The following is a 27,881-nucleotide window of genomic DNA, read 5'->3' on the forward strand; positions in this document are numbered from 1 at the left end:
GCACGAACCGAAGACCCAACACAGCCAAAAATAAATAAATAAATAAATAAGAAAATCCTTTAAAAAAAAAAAAAAAAAAAAACAACCCAATCAAAAAATGGGCAGAAGACCTAAATAGACATTTCTCCAAAGAAGACATACAGATGGCCAAGAAGCACATGAAAAGCTGCTCAACATCACTAATTATTAGAGAAATACAAATCAAAACTACAATGAGGTATCACCTCACACCAGTTAGAATGGGCAACATCAGAACATCTACAAACAACAAATGCTGGAGAGGGTGTGGAGAAAAGGGAACGCTCTTGCACTGTTGGTGGGAATGTAAATTGATACAGCCACTATGGAGAACAGTATGGAAGTTCCTTAAAAATCTAAAAATAGAATTACCATATGATCCAGCAATCCCACTACTGGGCATATATCCAGAGAAAACCATAGTTTAAAAAGACACATGCACCCCAATGTTCATTGCAGAACTATTTACAATAGCCAGGACACGGAAGCAACCTAAATGCCCATCGACCGATGAATGGATAAAGAAGATGTGGTACATATATACAATGGAATATTACTGAGCCATAAAAAGGAACAAAATTGGGTCATTTGTTGAGATGTGGATGGATTTAGAGACTGTCATACAGAGTGAAGTAAGTCAGAAAGAGAAAAACAAATATCGTGTATTAACGCATATATGTGGAACCTAGAAAAATGGTACAGATGAACCGGTTTGCAGGGCAGAAGTTGAGACACAGATGTAGAGAACAAACGTATGGACACCAAGGGGGGAAAGTCGTGGGTGGGTGGTGGTGGGATGAATTGGGTGATTGGGATTGACATGTATACACTGATGTGTATAAAATTGATGACTAATAAGAACCTGCTGTATAAAAAATAAAATTAAATTAAAAAATTAAAAAAAGATTAATAAAAAGTATTGTGTTCACAGAAAGACAAGAAAACAAAGCAGTGTGATATACAATAAAACACTGTGCTCAAATAAATCTAAAAGAATCTTCCACTAAATATAACATTAAAAATCCAAGTGAAGGTGAAAAGGTTCTGGAGATCTGTTTCATAACACTGTAAATATACTTCCCATTACCAAAGTGTACACATAAAAATGGTTAAGACTGTAAATCTTATGATATAAGTACATATGATACATGTTTTTTACCACGTTAAAAAAAAAGACTTTTTTAAATAAAAAAGGCAGTGAAAAACATTGTGTAGTGCTAATTGACCGGTCTTTCTTAGTGGTATATATTACAATGGTGCTTCTTACAATCAGATAGTATCTTAGGATTTGATGAAATACAAGATTGTTTTAAAGTTCAGAGACCACTGTGTGCAAGCAATCTGTCACACTTATTTCAAAAAGCTCTTATCTGTGTTGGTAAGTCTAGGCATTTTGCCTTAGAACATTTTTTATAAACTCAGGATATAAAACATGACCATACTGATGTATGTGAAAATAACTAAAAATAAAACAAATGGATATAAATTTCTTTTTCAGTATGAAGTACTCTAATTTATTCTCCTCTCAAAAAGAAAAACAGGAAATGTGAAACAAAAACACCTCTTACCTTTAATGAAACTAAGAAATAATGGTAACCCTGAATTACAATATATTAAGAGGATGGGGAAAGAGTATAGGCTTAGCAATATAGAAGAAAGTCAAACCAAAGTTTGACTACAAGACAGACCAATAAGAAATAAACTGATTAACCCCAATAACCATGGAAACACTTAGAAACTGGAGTCCACAGGGACTGCTGAAAAATGATACAATGGGCTGAAAACGTTTAACAGAAGTTCTAAAAGAGAAAACTAAGAAAACAGTGGGAAGAAAATTACCAAAGAAATGAATTTTTTTTTTTAATTTTTTATGTGACTGGTAAACTTGTACCTGCAGGATGAAAAGACTCACTGAATACAGTATATGGTATTAATAACCTGAAAGAAGGCATATCACAGTGAAATTTCATAACACCAGGAATAAAGAAAAGATGTTAAAAACTTCTAGAAGGAGAAAGCACAATTAAATTTAAATTTAGAAAGAAAAAAGCAGATTATATCCAAATTCTATACTCAGCCGAACTATCAATCAAGTAATGAGAACAGAATAAAAACATTTTCAACATGCCAAGTCCCCCAAACCTCCCATGCTCTCTTCAAGGTGTGCTCTAGAAAAACAAGAAAAAAAGACAATGTGTTCAAGATATTGACAAACCAAGCTAGCAAAGAGGCAAAGGGCTTTTGTAAGATGGTGCAGATTATAGTGGACAGATGGAAGACCTAGAAAATAAATGCAACTAACACAGATTATCTGATGAATTTGTGTGGATTCCTGTATTGAAGAGCATTTTGTAAAATTCTGAGGGATGTGGGAAAATCTTTATCCCAATATTTGAAGAACACTAAGCAAATTTTTTTAAAATTATAAACTAAGAAAAAAACTCAAAAATTATAAAAGAAAGAAAATGTATACAAATTGGCTCAGCAGTGAAAATATTAAAACATTTATAATAATGAAAATGTTGACTATCTATTTATCTAAAAATTATGATATAGCTATACTAGGAGTCTGGAAGAATATAGAGGGGGAATTCAGAAATAACTTATTTTACTTAACATAGCCACTCTATAATTAGCTCTTGCTAAAGATAGTGTAAAACCACAACAAGAGCTAATAAAAGTGTCAAGATTTATTTTTAAAAAAGCATTAAATGAAGACTGAGTTCTGGGCTTGGGCTTCCCTGGTGGCACAGTAGTTAAGAATCCGCCTGCCAATGCAGGGGACATGGGTTCGAGCCCTGATCCAAGAAGATCCCACATGCTGCGGAGCAACTAAGCCCGCGAGCCACAACTACTGAGCCCATGCACCACAACTACTGAAGCCCACGTGTCTAGAGCCCATGCCCTGCAACAAGAGAAGCCACGGCAATGAGACGCCTGTACACCACAACAAAGAGTAGCCCCACTCACTGCAACTAGAGAAAGCCTGCCCAGCAATGAAGACCCAACACAGCCAAAAATAAATTAATTAAATAAATTAAAAAAAAAAAAAGAGTTCTGGGCTCCAGGGACTTCCCTGGCGGTCCAGTGGTTAGGACTCCGTTGTTCCACTGCAGGGGGTACGGGTTTGATCCCTGGTCAGGGAACTAAGATCCCGCATGCCACAAAGCACGGCCTAAAAGAAAAAAAAGTTCTGGGCTCCAGAAACCATAAAAGAAAACACTGAAAGATCTGATTATATAAATATTAAAAATGAATTTCTGGAAAAAATCATAAATACAGTCAAAACACTAATAAATTAGGAAAAATGACAAAGGGTTAATTTTCTTAACATAGAAAGAGTTCCTGCAAATCAAACATACAAATAACATATAGAGAACCTCTATACCAAAAGTGTAAAAGATTATTTGGAGAAATTAAAGATTGAAATAGAGAGATACATTATTACAATATTGAAAATAAATCAATTTTTGCAAAATCAATTATTGCAAAAATATTGATTCTCCTCAGGATCTGTGTACACAATGAAATTCCAATCAAATTCCTAACATGTTTATGCGTACATATGGAAACCATTAAGCTAATTCTAAAATGTTATATGAAAATGCAAAAAGCTAAGAAGAACAAGAAGATTTAAAATGCATGAAAACACATACTTAGTAAGACATAAAGACCTCTAAAACTCCAGACCAATGAATCAGAATAGCAACCAAAAACAGACCCAAAACATATGGACATCTGATTTATGGCACAGGGAGAAGTGTGAAGGAATGGAGAAAAGACAGTCTTTTCAATAAATGGTGCTGGAGCAACTGGATGTCCATATGGAAAAAAATATGAAACTTTATCTGTACCTCAATACATAAAAATCAATTATAGGTGAATTACAGATCAAAATGTGAAAAGCAAAACAATAAAGCTTCTACAAGGTAACATGAGAGAATATCTTTATGACCTTAAGCTAGAGAAAGACTTCTAAAATAAGACAAAAAAGCAATAATCAGAAAGGAAACAACAGATAAATTGTATTGTATTGAAAATTATAAACTTCCATTCATCAAAGGCATCATTAAGAATGAAAGATAAGTCAGAGTCAGGGAAGATAAGCACACCAATTAAAAACTGAGGAAGAAAGCTTAACAAACACTTCATGAGAGAGGATAGAAAGAAGGCTAATAATATACAAAAAGATCCTAACCTCATTATTAGGCAGGAAAATGCAAATTAAAACCACAATGAAATAGCACTACATACCCACCAGAATAGCTAAAATTCAAAACAAGAAACTGTCAGGACCAAGTGTTAATGAAGATGTAGACTGATGGGGACTCTCATACATTCCTGATAGAAAATATAAACTCTAATAACCATTTTGGAAAGCAGTTTGGCATTATCTACTCAAAGTAAAGACATCCATAACTAGTGACTCAATAATCACACTTCTAGGTAGTGTAACTAACAGAAGCATGTCATGTGAGCAGGATTATCTGTAATAACCTCCAAATGCAAACAACCCAAACAACTGAAGAATGTATTGGGGTGTATTTACACAATGGAATACTACACCAGCAATGAAAATGAATAAACTACAGCCACAAGCAACAACATGGATGAATTTCAAAACTGCAATGTTGAACAAAAGAAGGCAGACACAAAAAAAACACTGTGTATTACTCTATTTAAAGTTTTAAAAGCAAAACTAATATATGGTATTATAAGTCAAAATGGTAATTATCTTTGGGGAGAATGGAAGGGGTAGTGACTGAAAGGGGGCAGAAGGGGTACTTCTGAGATGCTGGTAATGCTCTATTTCGTAAGGGTGGAGGTTACACGGGTGTGTTCACTTTGTGGTAATTACTGGGCTGAGCACTTACGGTCTGTGCACTTATTTTGTATGTGCATTATGCTTTAATAAAAAGGGGAAAAGTTTTAAAAAAGTCTCTTTAACAGATACTGTTTCAAATACATGCATACATCCTTTCTCCATAACCTTTTCTATTTGGGTAGCAATGAGAGGTATTTGGTGTCATATTTAGTGGGGAGAGGGGTGGATATTAGAAGGAAAAAAAAAAATCTGCTAGCTGTTAAATATATTTTCTATATGTAATCTGCCTAACTGCTCGTGTCATAAATTTCTACTATTCTCTGAAGTGAAAAGTAATCCTTTAAATTCCTGATCCTAAAACGGCAGTAAATCTTTCAAATATTTTTGTCTTATTTAGTTTGATTTAAGATATGATAGGGCTTCCCTGATGGCGCAGTGGTTGAGAATCTGCCTGCTAATGCAGGAGACACGGGTTCGAGCCCTGGTCTCGGAGGATCCCACATGCCGCGGAGCGGCTGGGCCCGTGAGCCAAAATTACTGAGCCTGCGCGTCTGGAGCCTGTGCCCCGCAACGGGAGGGGCCGCGATAGTGAAAGGCCCGCACACCGCGATGAAGAGCGGTCCCCGCACCGCGATGAAGAGTGGCCCCCACTTGCCGCAACTGGAGAAAGCCCTCGCACGAACCGAAGACCCAGCACATCCAAAAATAAAAATAAATAAATAAGATATGATATTTCTTGTCAATTTACTAAACTTTTTTTTAACTTACAACTGTACAAAGATTTAAATATACTCTCTTTACAAAATTTAGTATTGACATAAAGAAAATGATTTGGCAAGATGCAGCTATAAAAATATTTTTAAGGGCTTCCCTGGTGGTGCAGTGGTTGAGAATCCACCTGCCAATGCAGGGGACACAGGTTCGAGCCCTGGTCCGGGAAGATCCCACATGCCATGGAGCAACTAAGCCCGTGCGCCACAACTACTGAGCCTGCGCTCTAGAGCCCGCGAGTCACAGCTACTGAGCCGACGTGCCACAACTACTGAAGCCCGCTCGCCTAGAGCTCATGCTCCGCCACAAGGGAAGCCACCACAATGAGAAGCCCGCACACCGCAACGAACAGTAGCCCCCGCTCGCTGCAACTAGAGAAAGCCCATGCGTAGCAACTGAAGACCCAATGCAGCCAAAAATAAATAAATTAATTAATTAAAAAAAAATATATATATATATATTTTTTTTTTTTTTTTTTTTTTACCTGAAAGAAGTCAATCTGCATACAAGTGCTAGGCAACGCTGGTGTCAAAAAACAACTGTTTGTCGTGCAGTTTTCATACACAATGCTATCTGGAAACTGACTGCATTCAAGCTGTGAGCTGTGTCCTCTCACCATCACAGCACTAGCAGCTGATCCTTTCACTTGATGCCCTTGAAATTCAACAGGCTATAGTAAATTATTAAAAATGAGTATTACATAAGTATACATATTTACAGTATACATATACAAAGAAAATAATGCATAATTTGGCTTTCTATTGAATGTTAGTTAATGTAAATAATTACTAAGAGACTAATACTGAAAACCAGGAAATATTCCTATTATCTTAAAATATGTTAAGGGTACACTAATTTAAAGTGCAGTGATTGGGGCTTCTCTGGTGGCACAGTGGTTAAGAATCCACCTGCCAATGCAGAGGACATGGGTTTGAGTCCTGGTCCGGGAAAATCCCACATGCCATGGAGCAACTAAGCCCGTGTGCCACAACTACTGAGCCTGCACTCTAAAGACCACGAGCCACAACTACTGAGCCCGTATGCCACAACTACAGAAGCCCACGCGCCTAGAGCCCATGCTCTGCAACAAGAGAAGCCACCGCAATGAGAAGCCAGAGCACCGCAGCGAAAAGCAACCCCTGTGGCAACTAGAAGAAAGCCCGCACACAGCAACACAGCCAAAGATAAATAAATAAAAATAAATAAAACATTAAAAAATAAATAAAGTGCAGTGATTTAACTGCATTCAAGGTCAACATTAATAAGTATGATTTTTTTTTTTTTTTTTTTTTTTACAAACACAAGGAGTATAATGATAATGGGTTGATTAAGCCAGAAAGACACAGGTGCTCCTTCCTCTATGCTTCCACTATACATTACACAACTTTTTTGGTTTTTTATTTTTGTTTTGGCCACACTGCATGGCTTGTGGGGTCTTAGTTCCCTGACCAGGGATCAAACGCGGGCCCTTCGCAGTGAAAGCGTGGAGTCCTAACCACTGGACTGCCAGGGAATTCCCCACAACTTTCCATTATAGACATCACATTACACTACAATGAAGTTTCTTCTTATCTGTATACTAACTGTACTGCAAGCTCCTTGAGGGCAAAGACTCTTCTGCTTCATCAGGATATCACTTGCATTTAATACCATGCTTGGAATACAGGAGGCAATCAATAAACACATGATAATAGGAGGGGAAGAGAGAAGGAACAGAAGAAGCATTTTCCTTTAAGGGTTTTGTAAACTATCAGGCTATTAGCAAGAGGGTTGCTGGGTTCCCAGCTTCCCAGAGGATCTGATCCTATAGCTCTGAGAACAAAGGCCTAAGAGTACCAACACAGACATGTACCTCAGAGGGGTGCTTTCACCCCCTCAGAGACTTGGTCTGCTTTCAGACTTCAGATGGCTTTCTCTGCTGCCCCTTTGAGGGTTCTAGGATTTTTACTCTGCACAGGGTGACAAAGCCTACCCAGAACGTGGAAAAATAAGAGTGCATAGAGACAAAGGAATGTACATAAAGAATGAATTTATTTCTAACTGATAAATTAACAGAATGACAAAAATACATAATCTGAATATTCTCTTATTTAAAAATGAAGATTCTAAATCACACATTTGAAAGGAACTAAATTGCCTCTGAAACAAGAGTTTTGTTGAAAACATTATTCTGAATTTTAAAACATAACATATATCAATAAAAAAAAGTCTAAACCTTTAAAGACTGTGTATTTCTGCTTTGTTTGATGTGGAATACAAATTCTCTACAAGCAAACAGATGCCTTGCTTTCTTTGATGCTATGTAGATCTTTTCCAGAGATCTGTTGAGTTTTAAGAATAGAATCACTATTTACAAAACCCAACCATTTATATGCTGTTGTCTCTATCAATTTTTGCTGTGGAGTGGGTAGCATTACTTAGAGCTTGGGCTATATATACTTCTATCCCTTCAGCCTGAAGTAAAAGTGGTGGAGTAAACTATAATGAATTAAAAGTTATAAACATCTTCACTTTGTTCTACACAGAACATTCATTAACTGTACTTTACATATCTTTGTGCCCAATCCCTAGGATATCCTATGCATACATAATGCATTATTAGTTCATTAGTAACAGAGAGAGGGCTCAAGACCAAAAAAAGGGGTAGGAGTCATTAGTGTCTCTTGTTCTTAAAACCAGGTTAATTCATTTTGCTCACTAACCTTCTGACTATGAAAACTCTGATAGTTGTGTAAAAAGACAGCAGGAAAACATTGTGGCTTAGAAAATCAATTCTTCACAAATTTTACCTTGGGGTCACAGGTTTCTCTGTCCATTTGTTTAGGAATAACATCTAGAAAAGCAGTCTCTTCTTCACTGCCCAAGGAAAAGAACTAGGATAAAATATCAATAAGTACGTTAGCTATAATAGTTTTGTAGGTGTTTATGAGTTTGATGGGAAAATATTCCTCAAACTTAAAGTTAAGTCTGTCCTTTGAAAATGATGATACTTGTCATCTCCATACTGCTTCTCTATATACATACATACAATAAGCTACCCCCGGCAAAGGCGTGCTCTAGCAGAAAAAGTATTATACTAGTTAATTTAAAAACTCAGCATATTAGAAAATTGGAATTCTAAACTTTTAATTGAATTCTTTTTTAACATTGCTGGGTATGTTATAAATCCCATACTAATATTTATGTTAATGCAGATTATTTAATTCAAAAATTAGTGTAAAATTAAAGAAGTGTAATAGTTTATTTAAAGAGTGAATCATCTTCTAGCAACCATAAAACACAAGATACAGACAACAGCAACTAGTCATTTTTAGTTCATCAAGTAACTATATAAAATAGCCATAATTTCTAATATGAACTACAGACTCAGAAAATGAGCTCAACTGTACAAGTAATTTCTTTATGTTTAATAAAAATGGAGAAAATATTTGTCACTAAAAGAGGTAAAATAGTGTATTTATTCAAATAATAGTCACTTTCCTTTTATAACAATATACATAAGCACAACTGCCAATCAGGTAGCTCTTAAAAACATTCAACTCATATTTTAGAACTAGCATTTTTGAATATAGTGAGTTTAAAAAATTAGTTAGCATATAGTATCTTCTAGCTCCTTTGCTTTGTGTGACTAATCACACTTACAGAAATAAGGTGAAGGTGGCATTAAGTATTAAGAGCACCCTAACTTTAAGTTTTGAAAGTTCCTTCTATCACTAGTGTGCATGAAGAGTTTGATTCAGAGAGTTGTAGCAAGAAAGCTATTATAAAAACACAAATGTACTTTGATATTAATGCTAAAAAGATTTAAATTATTTTTTTTTGCAAAAGATTCTAAGACCTTTTTCATTATTGTGAGATTATAAAATATTTTGCTTTAAAAATATACGACATTTATTTAAATGGCAACTCATCCTGGAGGGAAAAACAGTGATAGTGTTAATTTGCAATTTATACTTTGTGATAATTATCCTTGAAAAAGTTTAAACTGTATTTTTTTCAAGTGAAAAAAACCCAGTAAGAATGTGATCATTTGTAAGCAGCTGCTGACTGTTCATTATTTTATACACTTGATCTTGTAATATAAGGGTGAAAAATGATTGAGTCACCACAATGGATTTTGTTTTATTTTGTACTGTTCTAGGCAACAGAGCCTGCAGATGTAGTTGTAATTGTCAATGACAATTCTTGGATTAGGTAATGCTTGCAAGTTTGAAAAATTAGCTTTATGATAAAAGATTTGTTATTTACCCAAATTCTACTGACTACGCAGGACACTTATACAAGACAGTAGGCTCATCTAAATGAGTATAAAAGGGTAACTAATTACAAATAAATTTGAAAACTGGCAATATAGAATACAAACATAATTACATGCCATACCTATATATACGAATACAATTTCTGGCTATGTTACATTTTAAAAGTTAACTCACCTGCAAAGACTGAAGTGATTCACTTGGTTCAACTTCATTTTCTTTTATCATCTTAGGAATAGAACATTAATATAAGATAAGCCAAAAGGTAATAGTAAGTTAGAAAATAAAATATAGATTTTTTTAGACATAAGAAACATAAGGACACCATTACTAATAATCAAAGAAATAAAAACTAAGTGTTGATTAAATACTATTTCACTTAGGAAGAATTTTAAAAGATCTCAGTACTGGTAAATATGAAATGAAACAAATATTCATATTGTAAAACATTAAGATATTTTGATTTCACTTATATCAACAATCTAAGAAAGTTGTTCTTGGCCTTTCAAATTATCAGTTCCACTTCTAAGAATCAAATCTAAGGAAATAACTAAACGTAAACAATAATTTATGTGCAAAAACATCTACTAAAGTTTTATTTACAAAAGCAAAATGCTGGAAATAATCTAAATGTCCAAAATAGGGAACTGTTTGTCCAAAGCATAGGATATCCACGAGATGGAATGATAAGTAACCTTTAAAAGGTATGTGTAAGAGTTCTTAATAATGTGAGAAAATATAATATGATATTAAGGAGAAAGGATATAAAACTATTTGTACCCATCAATCTAACTATATTTTTAAAATTAGGCCAAAAATGGTGGAAATGTTAATAGTAATTATCTCCAGGTGGTATGGTAAGTTTTATTTTTTCTTTACCTTTTTCCGCATTTAAAAAAAAGGAGGAAAAAATTGATATTATTAAAAAAACAGTAACATGGAAAATAGAATATGATACAAACTGGGGGTAAATGAAACAAGGAAAGAACTGTCTCTTCAAAAGTACTAAAAGCATCTTCACTGAGAAACACTAATCTAGATAACTTATTCTAGAATTTCATTTCATCCTATTTAGTACTATTATTTTTTATATTATTTCCATGGTTCCCAAACTGGTGTAACAAGGTACTTTGGGGTGCCACAGTGAACTCAACAGAGGCTCCAAAGATATTTTAAATTTGAGGGAAACACAGTGTCATTAGACATCTGTCAGAAACTGAACAAACTGCAAACTCAAGGTAGCTCAGTTTCAACATCAGATTTCACGTCATTTCTGTCATTGACATCATATCTTTGTGAAGCTGGGTTTTAGGAAATTGCTATGATAAAAGTCAATTGCCGGGGCTTCCCTGGTGGTGCAGTGGTTGAGAATCTGCCTGCCAATGCAGGGGACACGGGTTCGAGCCCTGGCCTGGGAAGATCCCACATGCCGCAGAGCAACTCGGCCCGTGAGCCACAATTACTGAGCCTGCGCGTCTGGAGCCTGTGCTCCGCAACAAGAGAGGCCGCGATAGTGAGAGGCCCGCGCACCGCGATGAAGAGTGGCCCCCGCTTGCCACAACTGGAGAAAGCCCTCGCACAGAAACGAAGACCCAACACAGCCATAAATAAATAAATAAATAAAATTAAAAAAAAAAAAAAAAAAAAAGTCAATTGCCATACAAAAATCAATGTGGACCTAGAAACTGAATCTATTCCAAGCTTTGAGAAGTTGGACAGTGCCCAACAAGTGCATGCATTCCATTAGTAACTGTGTTTATTTAAAAATAAAATGCTTATCGTAACCATTTCACAATATATGCATATATCAAATCATTATGTTGTACATCTTAAACTAATACAATGTTATATTGTCAATTATATCTCAATAACACTGGAAAAAAAAGACAAAATGCTTACCAAATTACTAAGTTTTTAATACTACTAACTAAATAAATGGAACTGCTAGGTTTCTTTTGGCCAAGCGATGCAATAAAAAAATCACTAAGATACAGGAGAGGTCGTGAACCAACATAGCTTCAGACCCCTGTATTTCTACAGTATCATTACAAATTATAGAACATTCTATATCAAAATAATAAATATACTGACAGAAATAAATGTACCTGTTGAGGATCCTGGTTCAGATGAGGAGACTTTGGTATAGCTTGTGAAACTACTGCAGTCAATGGTTTCCTAGCTAGAATGCACAAAATCCAATGATCTTATTCATCATAAATATAGTAGTGCTCTAAAATTTTTAAAAACTTATTTCTAAAACTGAGTGAAACAAGGAATGTAACAATTGTTTCCAAACTACAGTATGCCAGGCACTGGGGAAACAGCAGTGAACAAAACAAACAAGATCCCTTGAAAAGAAAGGGACACAGAAGTTAAATAAATTCAGATTGTGATACAAAAGGGTCTCATAACACAGGGTGATATGAGAGAGAGTAACGTTAGCAGGATGATCTGAAGAGATCTCTCACAGGAAGTAACATTTATATTGAAACCTGAAGACAAGAAAAAACCAGCTATGCAGGCGTAAAGGTGTTCAGGCGAAAGGCAGAACAAGTGTAAAGACTCTGAGACAGAAAAAGCTGGCAAGCCTGCAGAATGGAAAGGAGGATGGGGGGAACTCAGCCAGCTTGAGAACCAAGAAGAGAGTTCTGAGAAAGGCCTGAGAAAATACTTGGAGATTAGTCAAAAACTTCCCTAACATGGGAAAGGAAATAGTCAATCAAGTTCGGGAAGCAGAGTACCACCCACAGGATACACCCAAAGAGAAACACACCGAGACACATATTAATGAAACTATCAAAAATTAACGACAAAGAAAAAATATTAAAAGCAGCAAGGGAAAAGCAACAAATAACATACAAGGGAATCCCCATAAGGTTAACAGCTGATTTTTCAGCAGAAACTCTACAAGCCAGAAGGGAGTGGCAGGACATATTTAAAGTGATGAAAGGAAAAAACCTAAAACCAAGATTACTCTACCAGCCAGGGTCTCATTCAGATTCGATGGAGAAATTAAAACCTTTACACATAAGCAAAAGTTAAGAGGGTTCAGCACCACCAAACCAGCTTTACAACAAATGCTAAAGGAACTTCTCTAGGCAGGAAATACAAGAGAAGGAAAAGATCTACAAAAACAAACCCAAAACAATTAAGAAAATGGTAATAGGAACATACATATCAATAATTACCTTAAATGTAAATGGATTAAATGCTCCAACCAAAAGACACAGACTGGCTGAATGGATACAAAAACAAGACCTGTATATATGCTGTCTACAAGAGACCCACTTCAGACCTAGGGACACATACAGACTGAAAGTGAGGGGATGGAAAAAGATATTCCATGTAAATGGAAATCAAAAGAAAGCTGGAGTAGCAATACTCATATCAGACAAAATGGACTTTAAAATAAAGACTCTTACAAGAGACAAAGAAGGGCACTACATAACGATCAAGGGATCAATCCAAGAAGAAGATATAACAATTGTAAATATTTATGCACCCAACATAGGAGCATCTCAATAGATAAGGCAAATGCTAACAGCCATAAAAGGGGAAATTGACTGTGACACAATAATAGTAGGGGACTTTAACACCTCACTTTCACCAATGGACAGATCATCCAAAATGAAAATAAATAAGGAAACACAAGCTTTAAATAACACATTAAACAAGATGGACGTAATTGATATTTATAGGACATTCCACCCAAAAACAACAGAATACACTTTCTTCTCAAGTGCTCATGGAACATTCTCCAGGATAGACCATATTCTGGGTCACAAATCAAGCCTCAGTAAATTTAAGAAAATTGAAATCATATCAAGTATCTTTTCCGACCACAACACTATGAGACTAGATATCAATTACAGGAAAAAAAACTGTAAAAAATACAAACACATAGAGGCTAAACAATACACTACTAAATAACCAAGAGATCACTGAATAAATCAAAGAGGAAATCAAAAAATACCTAGAAACAAATGACAATGAAAACACAACAACCCAAAACCTATGATATGCAGCAAAAGCAGTTCTAAGACGGAAGTTTATAGCAATACAATCCTACCTCAAGAAACAAGAAAAATCTCAAATAAACAACCTAACCTTATACCTAACGCAATTACAGAAAGAACAAAAAAACCCCAAAGTTAGCGGAAGGAAAGAAATCATAAAGATCAGATCAGAAACAGATGAAAAAGTAATGAAGGAAACAACAGCAAAGATCAATACAACTAAAAGCTTGTTCTTTGAGAAGATAAACAAAATTGATAAACCCTTAGCCAGACTCATCAAGAAAAAAAGGGAGAAGACTCAAATCAATAGTATTAAAAATGAAAAAGGAGAAGTAACAACTGACACTGCAGAAATACAAAGGATCGTGAGAGATTACACAAGCAACTATATGCCAATAAAATGGACAACCTGGAAGAAATGGACAAATTCTTAGAAAAGCACAACCTTCCAAGACTGAACCAGGAAGAAACAGAATATATGAACAGACCAATCACAAGCACTGAAATTGAAACTGTGATTAAAAATCTTCCAACAAACAAAAGTCCAGGACCAAATGGCTTCACAGGTGAATTCTATCAAACATTTAGAGAAGAGCTAACACCTATCCTTCTCAAACTCTTCCAAAAAATTGCAGAGGAAGGATCACTCCCAAACTCATTCTATGAGGCCACCATCACCATGATACCAAAACCAGACAAAGACACTACAAAAAAAGAAAATTACAGACCAATATCACTGATGAATATAGATGCAAAAATCCTCAACAAAATACTAGCAAACAGAATCCAACAACACATTAAAAGGATCATACACCACGATCAAGTGGGATTTATCCCAGGGATGCAAGGATTCTTCAATATACGCAAATCAAACAATGTGATACACCATATTAACAAATTGAAAAAAAAAAACCATATGATCATCTCAATAGATGCAGAAAAAGCTTTTGACAAAATTCAACACCCATTTATGATAAAAACTCTCCAGAAAGTGGGCATAGAGGGAACCTACCTCAACATAATAAAGGCCATATATGAGAAACCCACAGGAAACATCATTCTCAATGGTGAAAAACTGAAAGCATTTCCTCTAAGATCAGGAACGAGACAAGGATGTCCACTCTCACCACTATTATTCAACATAGTTCTGGAAGTCCTAGCCACGGCAATCAGAGAAGAAAAAGAAATAAAAGGAATACAAATTGGAAAAGAAGAAGTAAAACTGTCACTGTTTGCGGATGACATGATACTATACATAGAGAATCCTAAAACTGCCACCAGAAAACTGCTAGAGCTAATTAATGAATATGGTAAAGTTGCAGGATACAAAATTAATGCACAGAAATCTCTTGCATTCCTATACACTAATGATGAAAAATCTGAAAGAGAAATTATGGAAGCACTCCCATTTACCATTGCAACAAAAAGAGTAAAATACCTAGGAATAAACCTACCTAGGGAGACAAAAGACCTGTATGCAGAAAACTATAAGACACTGATGAAAGAAATTAAAGATGATACCAACAGATGGAGAGATATACCATGTTCTTGGATTGGAAGAATCAACATTGTGAAAATGAGTATACTACCCAAAGCAATCTACAGATTCAATGCAATCCCTATCAAATTACCAATGGCATTTTTTACGGAGCTAGAACAAATCATCTTAAAATTTGTATGGAGACACAAAAGACCCCGAATAGCCAAAGCAGTCTTGAGGCAAAATAATGGAGCTGGAGGAATCAGACTCCCTGACTTCAGACTCTACTACAAAGCTACAGTAATCAAGACAATATGGTACTGGCACAAAAACAGAAACATAGATCAATGGAACAAGATAGAAAGCCCAGAGATTAACCCACGCACCTATGGTCAACTAATCTATGACAAAGGAGGCAAAGATATACAATGGAGAAAAGACAGTCTCTTCAATAAGTGGTGCTGGGAAAACTGGACAGCTACATGTAAAAGAATGAAATTAGAATACTCCCTAACACCATACACAAAAATAAACTCAAAATGGATTAGAGACCTAAATATAAGACTGGACACTATAAAACTCTTAGAGGCAAACATAGGAAGAACACTCTTTGACATAAATCACAGCAAGATCTTTTTTGATCCACCTCCTAGAGCAATGGAAATAAAAACAAAAATAAACAAATGGCACCTAATGAAACTTCAAAGCTTTTGCACAGCAAAGGAAACCATAAACAAGACGAAAAGACAACCCTCAGAATGGGAGAAAATATTTGCAAACGAATCAACGGACAAAGGATTAATCTCCAAAATATATAAACAGCTCATTCAGCTCAATATTAAAGAAACAAACACCCCAATCCAAAAATGGGCAGAAGACCTAAATAGACATTTCTCCAAAGAAGACATACAGGCGGCTACGAAGCACATGAAAAGATGCTCAACATCACTAATTATTAGAGAAATGCAAATCAAAACTACAATGAGGTATCACCTCACTCCTGTTAGAATGGGCATCATCAGAAAATCAACAAACAACAAATGCTGGAGAGGGTGTGGAGAAAAGGGAACCCTCTTGCACTGTTGGTGGGAATGTAAATTGATACAGCCACTATGGAGAACAATATGGAGGTTCCTTAAAAAACTAAAAATAGAATTACCATATGACCCAGCAATCCCACTACTGGGCATATACCCAGAGAAAACCGTAATTCAAAAAGACACATGCGGGCTTCCCTGGTGGCGCAGTGGTTGAGAGTCTGCCTGCCAATGCAGGGGACGCGGGTTCGGGCCCTGGTCTGGGAGGATCCCACATGCCGCGGAGCAACTAGGCCCGTGAGCCACAATTACTGAGCCTGCGCATCTGGAGCCTGTGCTCTGCAACAAGAGAGGCCACGATAGCGAGAGGCCTGCGCACCGCGATGAAGAGTGGCCCCCACTTGCCGCAACTAGAGAAAGCCCTAGCACAGAAACAAAGACCCACCACAGCCATAAATAAATAAATTAATTAATTAATTAAAAAAAAAAAAAAAGACACATGCACCCAAATGTTCATTGCAGCACTATTTACAATAGCCAGGTCATGGAAGCAACCTAAATGCCCATCAACAGACGAATGGATAAAGAAGTTGTGGTACATATATACAATGGAATATTACTCAGCCATAAAAAGGAACGAAATTGAGTCATTTGTTGAGAAGTGGATGGATCTAGAGACTGTCATACAGAGTGAAGTAAGTCAGAAAGAGAAAAACAAATATCGTATATTAATGCATGTATGTGGAACCTAGAAAAATGGTACAGATGAGCCAGTTTGCAGGGCAGAAGTTGAGACACAGATGTAGAGAATGGACATATGGACACCAAGGGGGGAAAACTGCGGTGAGGTGGGGATGGTGGTGTGCTGAATTGGGCGATTGGGATTGACATGTATACACTGATGTGTATAAAATTGATGCCTAATAAGAACCTGCAGTATAAAACAACAAACAAACCAACTAATACTAAACTTTCATTGGGTTATTTGTATGGAAATATGTTAATATAAAGGTTTCAGACATTACATGAAATTTCTAAAAATCTTATATTTGTATTTGTATGGAAATATGTATGGAAATATGTTAATATAAAGGTTTCAGACATTATATGAAATTTCTAAAAATCTTATATTTGTATTTGTATGGAAATATGTATGGAAATATGTTAATATAAATGTTTCAGACATTACATGAAATTTCTAAAAATCTTATATGTTCTGGTATACTGTTATAAGTAATAATCCTAGTTATTACTTTAAAATGTATATCTCAGAAATAACTAATTTTCTTGTCAACTGCATTATTATGAACTTTCATCAAATCTTTAACAGTGGTCATTTTTAAGTCTTTTGTCATTTACAGACAGTTCTGGGTGTACTCTGATGCTTTTGCAAATATGTTCCTATAAAAGGCTTTCATCTTCAAGAAATTCATGGAAAAGACTCTGACAAGTACAGGTTTCTGGTAACTGACTGTACTGCTGAACTGAATGAATAAGCATTTTCAGAACTCTAATGAAAAACTGATGAACTCATAAAAGTGCTAACAAAAGATCAAGATGAAAAAAAAAATTAATTACATGGGACTGAGTGAACTGATGAGGATGAGTATAATTTTTGTGACTTTCTGTCTGAATTAAAAAAAAAAATCCCACAAGGACTCAGAGGCAAAGAATATACAAATCAATTTTCACTGCAAAGTAAAGGAGCTGTTACAGTGGAGGATTACTGGACTGAATGTCAATATTATGACATAGTATGAGTGTGTTTCATGTTTGGTAATTGCAATCATTGTTGCTTTTGTTGTGGTCATCCATGTACAATGCTTGGTGTCAGTCTACTTATCTCTTGTAAAAATAAAATACAGTGTGTGTGTGTGAAAAAAATATGCAATGTACAGTACAGGGTATATAGTCAGTATATTGTAGCACCTTTTTTTGGAGTCTAGTCTATAAAAATATCTAATCACTATGTTGTATACCTGAAACTAATATAATATAGTAAGTCAACTGTATGTCATTAAAAAAGCCAAAAAATTAAATTTATATACAAATTCAAAGGAAAAAAAAATAGTATTAAAAATGAAAAAGGAGAAGTAACAACTGACACTGCAGAAATACAAAGGATCGTGAGAGATTACACAAGCAACTATATGCCAATAAAATGGACAACCTGGAAGAAACGGACAAATTCTTAGAAAAGCACAACCTTCCAAGACTGAACCAGGAAGAAATTCAAAATATAAATAGACCAATCACAAGCACTGAAATTGAAACTGTGATTAAAAATCTTCCAACAAACAAAAGCCCAGGACCAGATGGCTTCACAGGCGAATTCTATCAAACATTTAGAGAAGAGCTAATCCTTCTCAAACTCTTCCAAAATATGGCAGAGGGAGGAACACTCTCAAACTCATTCTACTAGGCCACCATCACCCTGATAGCAAAACCAGACAAAAATGTCACAAAAAAAGAAAACTACAGGCCAATATCTCTGATGAACATAGATGCAAAAATCCTCAACAAAATATTAGCAAACAGACTCCAACAGCACATTAAAAGGATCGTACACCATGATCAAATGGGGTTTATCCCAGGAATGCAAGGATTCTTCAATATATGCAAATCAATCAATGTGATATACTATATTTACAAAATAAAGGATAAAAACCATATGATCATCTCAATAGATGCAGAAAAAGCTTTTGACAAAATTCAACACCCATTTATGATAAAAACTCTCCAGAAACTAGGCACAGAGGGAACCTACCTCAACATAATAAAGGCCATATATGACAAACCCACAGCCAACATCGTTCTCAATGGTGAATAACTGAAACCATTTCCTCTAAGATCAGGAACAAGACAAGGTTGCCCACTCTCACCATCATTATTCAACATAGTTTTGGAAGTTTTAGCCACAGCAATCAGTGAAGAAAAATAAAAGGAATCCAGTTCGGAAAAGAAGAAGTAAACTGTCACTGTTGCAGATGACATGATACTATACATAGAGAATCCTAAAGATGCTACCAGAAAAGTACTAGAGCTAATCAATGAATTTGGTAAAGTTGCAGGATACAAAATTAGTGTACAGAAATCTTTTGCATTCCTATACACTAATGATGAAAAATCTGAAAGAGAAATTAAGGAAGCACTTCCATTTACCATTGCAACAAAAAGAATAAAATACCTAGGAATAAACCTACCCAAGGATACAAAAGACCTGTATGCAGAAAACTATAAGATACTGATGTAAGAAATTAAAGATGATACAAACAGATGGAGAGATATACCATGTTCTTGGATTGGAAGAATCAACATTGTGAAAATGACTATACTACCCAAAGCAATCTATATATTCAATGCAATCCCTATCAAACTACCAATGGCATTTTTTACAGAACTAGAACAAAAAAATTTCACAATTTTTATGGAAACACAAAAGACCCCGAATAGCCAAAGCAATCTTAAGAAAAACGGAGCTGGAGGAATTAGGCTCCCAGACTTCAGACTATACTACAAAGCTACAGTAATCAAGGCAGTATGGTACTGACACAAAACAGAAATAGAGATCAATGGAACAGGATAGAAAGCCCAGAGATAAACCCACACACATATGGTCACCTTATCTTTGATAAAGGAGGCAAGAGTATACAATGGAGGAAAGACTGCCTCTTCAATAAGTTGTGCTGGGAAAACTGGACAGCTACATGTAAAAGAATGAAATTAGAACACTCCTTAACACCATACACAAAAATAAACTCAAAATGGATTAAAGACCTAAATGTAAGGCCAGACCCTATAAAACTCTTAGAGGAAAATGTAGGCAGAACACTCTATGACATAAAACATAACAGGATCCTTTTTGACCCACCTCCTAGAGAAATGGAAATAAAAACAAAAATAAACAAATGGGACCTAATGAAACTTAAAAGCTTTTGCTCAGAAAGTAAAACATAAAGAAGACGAAGACAACCCTCAGAATGGGAGAAAATATTTGCAAATGAAGCAACTGACAAAGGATTAATCTCCAAAATGTACAAGCACCTCATGCAGCTCAATATCAGAAACACAAACAACCCAATCCAAAAATGGGCAAAAGACCTAAATAGACATTTCTCCAAAGAAGATATAGATTGCCAACAAACACATGAAAGGATGCTCAACATCACTAATCACTAGAGAAATGCACATCAAAACTACAGTGAGGTAACACCTCACACCAGTCAGAATGGCAATCATCAAAAAATCTACAAACAATAAATGCTGGAGAGGGTGTGGAGAAAAGGGAACCCTCCTGCACTGTTGGTGGGAATGTAAATTGATGGAGCCACTAAGGAGAACAGTATGGAGGTTCCTTAAAAAACTAAAAACAGAACTACCATATGACCCAGCAATCCCACTACTGGGCATATATCCTAAGAAAACCATAATTCAAAAAGAGTCATGTACCAGAATATTCATTGCAGCACTATTTACAACAGCCTGGACATGGAAGCAACCTAAGTGTCCATCAACTGATGAATGGATAAAGAAGATGTGGCACATATATACAATGGAATGTTACTCAGCCATAATAAAAAGAAGCAAAATTGAGTTACTTGTAGTGAGGTGGATGGACCTAGAGTCGGTCAAACAGAGTGAAGTAAGTCAGAAAGGGAAAAACAAATATGGTATGTGAACGCATATATATGGAATCTAGAAAAAAAAAATGGTTCTGATGAACCTAGGGGCAGGACAGGAATAAAGATGCAGATGTAGAGAATGGACTTGAGGACACGGGGAGGGGGAAGGGTAAGCTGGGACGAAGTGAGAGAGTAACAATGACATATATACACTACCAAATGTAAAATAGATAGCTAGTGGGAAGCAGCCACATAGCACAGGGAGATCAGCTCGGTGCTGTGTGACCACCTAGAGGGATGGGATAGGGAGGGTGGGAGGGAGACGCAAGAGGGAAGGGATATGGGGATATATGTATGCATATAGCTGATTCACTCTGTTATATAGCAGAAGCTAACACAACATTGTAAAGCAATTATACTCCAATAAAGATGTTAAAGGAAAACAGGAAAAAAAAAGAAAGAAAGGAAAGTGCATAAAGGAACAAAAAAAGGAGGACAGGGTGGCTAGGCCAAACCACCTTATTAGCTATCTGTTTAAAATGGGATTTTTCCCTTAAAAGAAATTCAATAATCTCAGTTTCTGGGCTTCCCTGGTGGCGCAGTGGTTGGGAGTCTGCCTGCTAATGCAGGGGACACGGGTTCGAGCCCTGGTCTGGGAAGATCCCACATGCCACGGAGCAGCTGGGCCCGTGAGCCACAATTGCTGAGCCTGCGCGTCTGGAGCCTGTGCCCCGCGACGGGAGGGGCCGCGATAGAGAAAGGCCCGCGCACCGCGATGAAGAGCGGTCCCCGCACCGCGATGAAGAGTGGCCCCCGCTTGCCGCAACTGGAGAAAGCCCTCGCACGAACCGAAGACCCAACACAGCCAAAAATAAATAAATAAAAAAAAAAAAAAAAATAATAATAATAATCTCAGTTTCTTGCAAAGTCACCAATAAGACTATAATTTCAGTGATAACTACTGTTAAAAAAAATAGCCATATCCAGTGCAAACTTCACTTTTTGCCAATTGTTACTTTTGGTTTCATTATTTTCCTGTAAACATTCAGACTATACTAAATGAAACAAAAATAAGTGGATTTTGGAACTTGAGGTTATTTATAAAAGGAATTTTAAAAAGGCACTGGATGAAAATTATTTTTCCCTTTACTGCCTTCACTCAAGAATAAAATTCTAAATTAACATTTCTAAAATATATCCAGTCATCTCACAAAAACTTGAAGATACTGGAGAAAATGTTTTTTTAACACTCTCACACATTCTAAAATGGTGGTAAAACAGATTCTTCTCTAATTCTGTATTAAAATCCATGAAGTGATTTGCTATATTCCAATAAAAACAAATTCCAATTCTCAAATTGTCTCAAGAAAACCAACTTAATCATTTCTAGAGAAATATATTTATGTCAGAAAATACAGTCAATCCTCATTATTCACAGATTCCGCCTACTTGCTAAAATTTATTTGTAACCCCCAAATCAATACTGTGTTTCTGAGGTCATCTGCAGACATGCAGAGCTACAAAAAATGAGTTGCTTGACATGCACATTCCCAGCTGAGGTAGAACAAGGCGACATGCACATTCCCAGCTGAGGTAGAACAAGGGGACATTCTGCCTTCTAATTCCAGCCCTCACGCTACAAACAAGTGTCCTTTTTGTGATCTATTTAGTACATTTTTCATATTTGGGGGCTTTTTATTGGTGACCTTGCTATTTAAAATGTTCCCTAAGCGTAGTGCTGCGTAGTGTTCCTAAGTGCAAGAAGGCTGTGATGTCCCTCATGTAGAAAACATGTGGTAAGTTTCATTCAGGCATGAGTTAGTTACAGTGCTATTGGTCATAAGTTCAGTGTTAATCAATCACCAATATATATTAAATAAAGCATCTTTAAATGAAAACACACATAAAACAAGGTTTTGTACTGATCAGTTGATGAAAATGTTCTGACCAGAGGTTTGAGGGAACCTAACCCTGCATTTCTCCAAAAAGCAATGGCCTATTTTTCACTAATCCACTGTTTGGTAACTTTATAGAACATAACCACCACAAATAATGAGAATCAACTGTAATCCTCTTCTCCAACTTGCTAAGAAAAAAGAATAAATTCCCCAAAACTAAATTCTGTAATTTCTAAACCTTCGTATTAGGAATTTATGTCCTTATATGACATTGCATAACTACATCTACCCATATTTATTTTTCAGTAGGTTTCTTCTTATTTTTAATTTTTTAGAAAATAAACTGTAGGGACTTCCTGGTGGCACAGTGGTTAAGAATCCGCCTGCCAATGCAGGGGACACAGGTTCCAGCCCCAGTCCGGGAAAATCCCACATGCCGCAGAACAACTAAGCCCATGCGTCACAACTACTGAGCCTGTGCTCTAGAGCCCATGATTCACAACTACCAAGCCCGCATGCCACAACTACTGAAACCTGCATGCCTAGAACCCGTGCTCTGCAACAGAGGAAACCACCACAATGAGAAGCCCGCGCACCACAACGATGAGTAGCCCCCCGCTTGCCACAGCTAGAGAAAGCCCACAAGCAGCAACGAAGACCCAATGCAGCCAAAAATAAATAAATAAATTTATTTTTTAAAAAAAGAAAATAAACTGTAATAATAGTCATCATATTTAACTACATTTGAAAGAAACATTTTACTAGGTACAATAATTTACTCCTATTTTTCTCAGGGATTCCTTGAGATATTCAAAGAAGAGTTCAATTTTAACTTTTGAGTACACTGTTCATTCACATTCATGTGTATATAACATTTATGTCCTATAATATTATTTTTCTTAAAAAAAAATGCTATTGGCAACGTACCACAAGTCAAGTCAAAAGAACAATCAATGACATACTGAAAGAAAATATCTGCAACATAGATAAAGGGCTGCTATTTCTAATATATAAAGAGCTCTTCCAAGTAAAAGAGAATAAAAGACCAACAACCATTAAAAGACTGAACAAAAGAGTAGAGCAGACAATTCATGAAAAAAGACATACAAATGATGCTTAAACATATGAAAAGCTCAATTTCCCTTGTAGTGATAGAAATACAAATCTAAAATACACTCTCATTTCTCATCTATTAGATTGGTAAAAATTCAAAAGCGTCGCAAAATACTCTACTGGCAATGCTATGGAGAAACAGGCACTCTCATACATTATTGGTGGGAATGAGAAATGGTATGATTCCTTTGAGAGAATTTTGAAGTATCTAACAAAGACACACCTTTACCCAACAACCTTACTGCTAGGAATTTGCCCTGAAGACACACCTGCAGTAACATGCAAAAAGTCCATATAGTTATATAGATACAGATATATGAAGTTACTTATTGTCACATTATTTGCAATAGCAAAATACTGGAGACTGGTTGCAAAAATGATGGTTCATCCACACAGTAAAATATTATACAGCTATAAACAAATAAAATGAGGATGAGTCCTATGAAGTGATATATAGTGATTTCCAGGATATATTATTAAGTGAAAAGAAGCAAGGTGCTAAAAAATACAGAGCACAGTATCTTATGTTGAATAAGGGGAAACAAGAATTTATACAGGGAGGTGTTTATTTTTGCAAAAAGTAAAAAATAAAAACCAGACCACAAGTATGATATATTGGTTACCTACAGCAGGTAGGAATAGGATGGAAGGCATAAGGAAGGAATCTAGTATATGTTTATATACAGGTTTGATTTTTGTACTCAGTTAATATTTTACATAGTCAGAAAAAAAATTTTTTTAAAGAATAAATCAACTATATCCTCATATGAAATATAGACGATGAACTTAACTATATTTATATCAAATGATAACATAATCACGGTAAAGAAAAGAAAGCACCCAATAACTTTGGAACATAATACTCCAACTCTATACTCTCAGGATATTCTCTAAACACAAACAAAGAAACAAAACACAACCAGTTTAAAAAAAAAAAATGCAAACAAAGAAAAACTCCAAGGAATTTGTAAGCTTTACAAATTTACAAATTTTTTTGCCAGTAGTGATATTGGTTTAACAATTTGGAAACCATTTGGTGTGCACCATAGAATTGAGGAAGTAAATATACTGATGTTGCTGGGCACCAGGACCCTTTCCACTCTGAGAATAAAGAAACACAATTATGGAATGAAGGGAAGAAAGGAAGAACCCTGTGGTTTAGAACTGGAGTTAGAGATATCAATATGAGCTCATGACTTTTTTCTTAAAAAAGTATCTCCTAGCACATGACCAAAAATGTATAACGACAGGAATGGATTATAACACACACACATATTTGCTTATATGTGCCTATATATGCTTATATACGCATAACATATTTTTGAAAGGATACTCTGGAAGAAGATTGCTAATTCTGAGGAGTGGACTGAAGGGCTATGGTAGGAAGGAGACTTACTTTTCACTATATTATCTTCTATTAGAGTTGATTTTACCAAGTACATGTATTACCTATTTAAATACCATGTAATTCTTAATGTAGCCTCCAGAGCAAATATCTTCTCATCCTCAGAACTATAAAGAGAACAATCCAAAACAGACATGACATTCTAACCTTCAGGATTGCTATCTGGCTCATCTGTCTGACGAGTTCCTTGTTGTTTAAAAGCGGTATTCCTCTTTTTCAATACTTCCAAGCCTTCCAAAGCCGTAGTGTGTTCAGACAATGATTTTAATAGGGAAATGCTATTTACTAATCTGGAAAGTTCTGAAGAATGTCTAGGATTATTCCAGTATTGTTTGCTTTCTCCAGCAGTTTCTACATCAATATGGTCCTGGGGTAAACTTCTAGTCCTTCCCAAGTCTTCAGATTCAGGAATATGTGATTCTGTGTCTTTGGAAATAGGATGTTTTTTTCCCAAAGGGTAAAGCAAAGAATTGGAAACTTGGGTATGTGATTTATCAAGTGCAATACATTCTTCAGAGTGAATCTGACTGGCATGTAATAGCTGGATACTGTTGTCACTGCTAGAGGTTAATGGTAAAACCTGTTTGGTATTTTTGTCCAAGTCACTTCCCATAATAAAAGGCTGAGGCGGAGCGTGTTCTGTAAATGGGTTTTTTTCAGTATTCTGATGAGTGGCTATGTTTAAAAAATGAGGAACATGTAAATTTGTGTTTATAATTTCAGATTTATTTGGGAATGAAGCACTAATAGATTTATTACTGCCTTCATTATTTTCTGCATATACATCATCAGTCCACTCTAAAGATGAGTCAAAGTTGCTTAATGTGTCACTCCACTCCTCTATTTCTTTTCCAGTGTTTCCAGCTTTCCAACGTCCTCTGTCAAAACCTACACAAGTTTTATCACAAAACTGTGATGGCAGAATCTCCTTCATGGGAAATGTCTCTGATAGTTTGCCCCCAGTAGACGTTAAGATGGGCAAGTGTTCACTGCCAACTTCTTTACAGCTTATATTCTCACATCTTGAATTGATGTCATTGACCAAAGTTTCTTTCACCCAACCCTCTGAATCCTGGGAAATTCTGTTGCTTTCCTGTGATTCCTCCTCAGTGTCACTGGTTTCAAAATTCTTCAGATTAAATGTGACCTCCACAAGTGGCTGTGTTACATTACTCATAGGTTCATGAATATTATTAAGGAGTTCATTATTAGTACTACTTTTAGAAAATATGTCAGTATTATCATCAGAGATCCCAGAATTGTTACTTAGTGAAGATTCAATTTGCAGATGTTTATACTCCTTTTCTGGTGTTCCATGTATATCTATCTCCTGAGCTTTTTTTCTAATGAGAATTGATCCTTTTATGCCCATCTGGTCATTTTGATTAAGAGGTCTTTTATTATTTTCTTGAATGTCAGATTCTGATAACAAGCCATCATTTTCTGTGTTACTACATGTAACTGGTAAGCTGCTGCTTTCACAGAATGAAGGAATTTCTAATTTCCCTTCTTGATCCCAGGTTTGATCATTATCATCTACTGACTTGTCTTCGTTAGAGTTTTTTCCATTTTCAGCACCTGTTTCAAAGAACTGTATCCTTTTTTGCACCAAAAGGTCTTTCAAGTTTAAATTACCAACTCGGGCCTTGGGTTTTTTTTCTATATCATTTCCATCTACCGTAGAGGAATGTATAGGCGAACTCTGTGAGGATAAATACATGGCCCACCGGCTTTCATTTCTCATGGTATTTTCTGATTGATGCTGGTAGTGTAAACTTTCTGTGCTCTTCACCTCAGCATACTCTTCCTGTTCAATTAAGCACTTTGGTTTAGTAGGAATGTTTAAACTTCCTTGTGGTTGCATCTGAGGGAAATGTCCTGTAATCTCAGAATTCAGTTCCTTAGATGTACTAGTTGATTTGGACTTCAGAAGAGCTAATATTTGGGCTTTGCTTCTAATATTTTGTGAAACTCCTAAACAGTGAGATACCAAACTATCTCTTTTCATGGGCTCATTGGTCAGTAAAGAATCTGAATGCTTATTTACAAAACTGACAGGAGAGCAAAAATAATTTTCTTCACACAGCATTTCTGGGTTAACCTTGAAGGACGAAGTAGAGACAAGTGAAGAAAAAGGTATGCCATTTCTCTCTCTGTTCTTGTAAGTCACAATGTTCTCAGGGTCTGTTGGTATATTATTTATATCTTTCTTGCCAACTGTAGAAAACAAAGGAGGTGTGCTGTAGAATGGAGAAAGAAAAATAGGACCAGGCTTCTTAGCTTCAAATGAAGCAGCTGATTCATTATTTTCTGTAATAACCATTTTCTTTGGCACTTGACGCGGTCCTTGAAAACCCTAAAAATATTAAACAATTATTAGCTGTTCTATAACCTATGAAGAAAATGTAAAATGAACTGACTAAAAAAAAAAAGAAAAAGG

General features: G+C 35.7%; 1 protein-coding gene across 9 annotated transcripts in view; it reads right to left on the reverse strand.

The window, feature by feature from the left end:
- Positions 1–27,881, reverse strand: part of ZGRF1 (zinc finger GRF-type containing 1) — a 79,092-nt gene that overhangs the window by 37,541 nt on the left and 13,670 nt on the right. For 8 of the 9 annotated variants that reach the window (XR_009008386.1, XM_057546997.1, XM_057546998.1 and 5 more), the window contains exons 6-10: positions 25,589–27,797; positions 11,976–12,049; positions 10,048–10,098; positions 8,404–8,487; positions 6,099–6,284 (exon numbers count right to left, since the gene is read on the reverse strand). Coding sequence is in view for 8 of the 9 variants with exons in the window: in XM_057546997.1 (XP_057402980.1) it covers positions 6,099–6,284; positions 8,404–8,487; positions 10,048–10,098; positions 11,976–12,049; positions 25,589–27,797 (2,604 nt within the window). In the remaining variant the exon portion in view is untranslated. The remainder of the gene's footprint in view (positions 1–6,098; positions 6,285–8,403; positions 8,488–10,047; positions 10,099–11,975; positions 12,050–25,588; positions 27,798–27,881) is intronic. The other variant, XM_057547001.1, reaches the window with a different exon arrangement.

The sequence above is a fragment of the Balaenoptera acutorostrata genome, chromosome 5, assembly GCF_949987535.1.
Source record: "Balaenoptera acutorostrata chromosome 5, mBalAcu1.1, whole genome shotgun sequence".
Taxonomy (NCBI): domain Eukaryota; kingdom Metazoa; phylum Chordata; class Mammalia; order Artiodactyla; family Balaenopteridae; genus Balaenoptera; species Balaenoptera acutorostrata.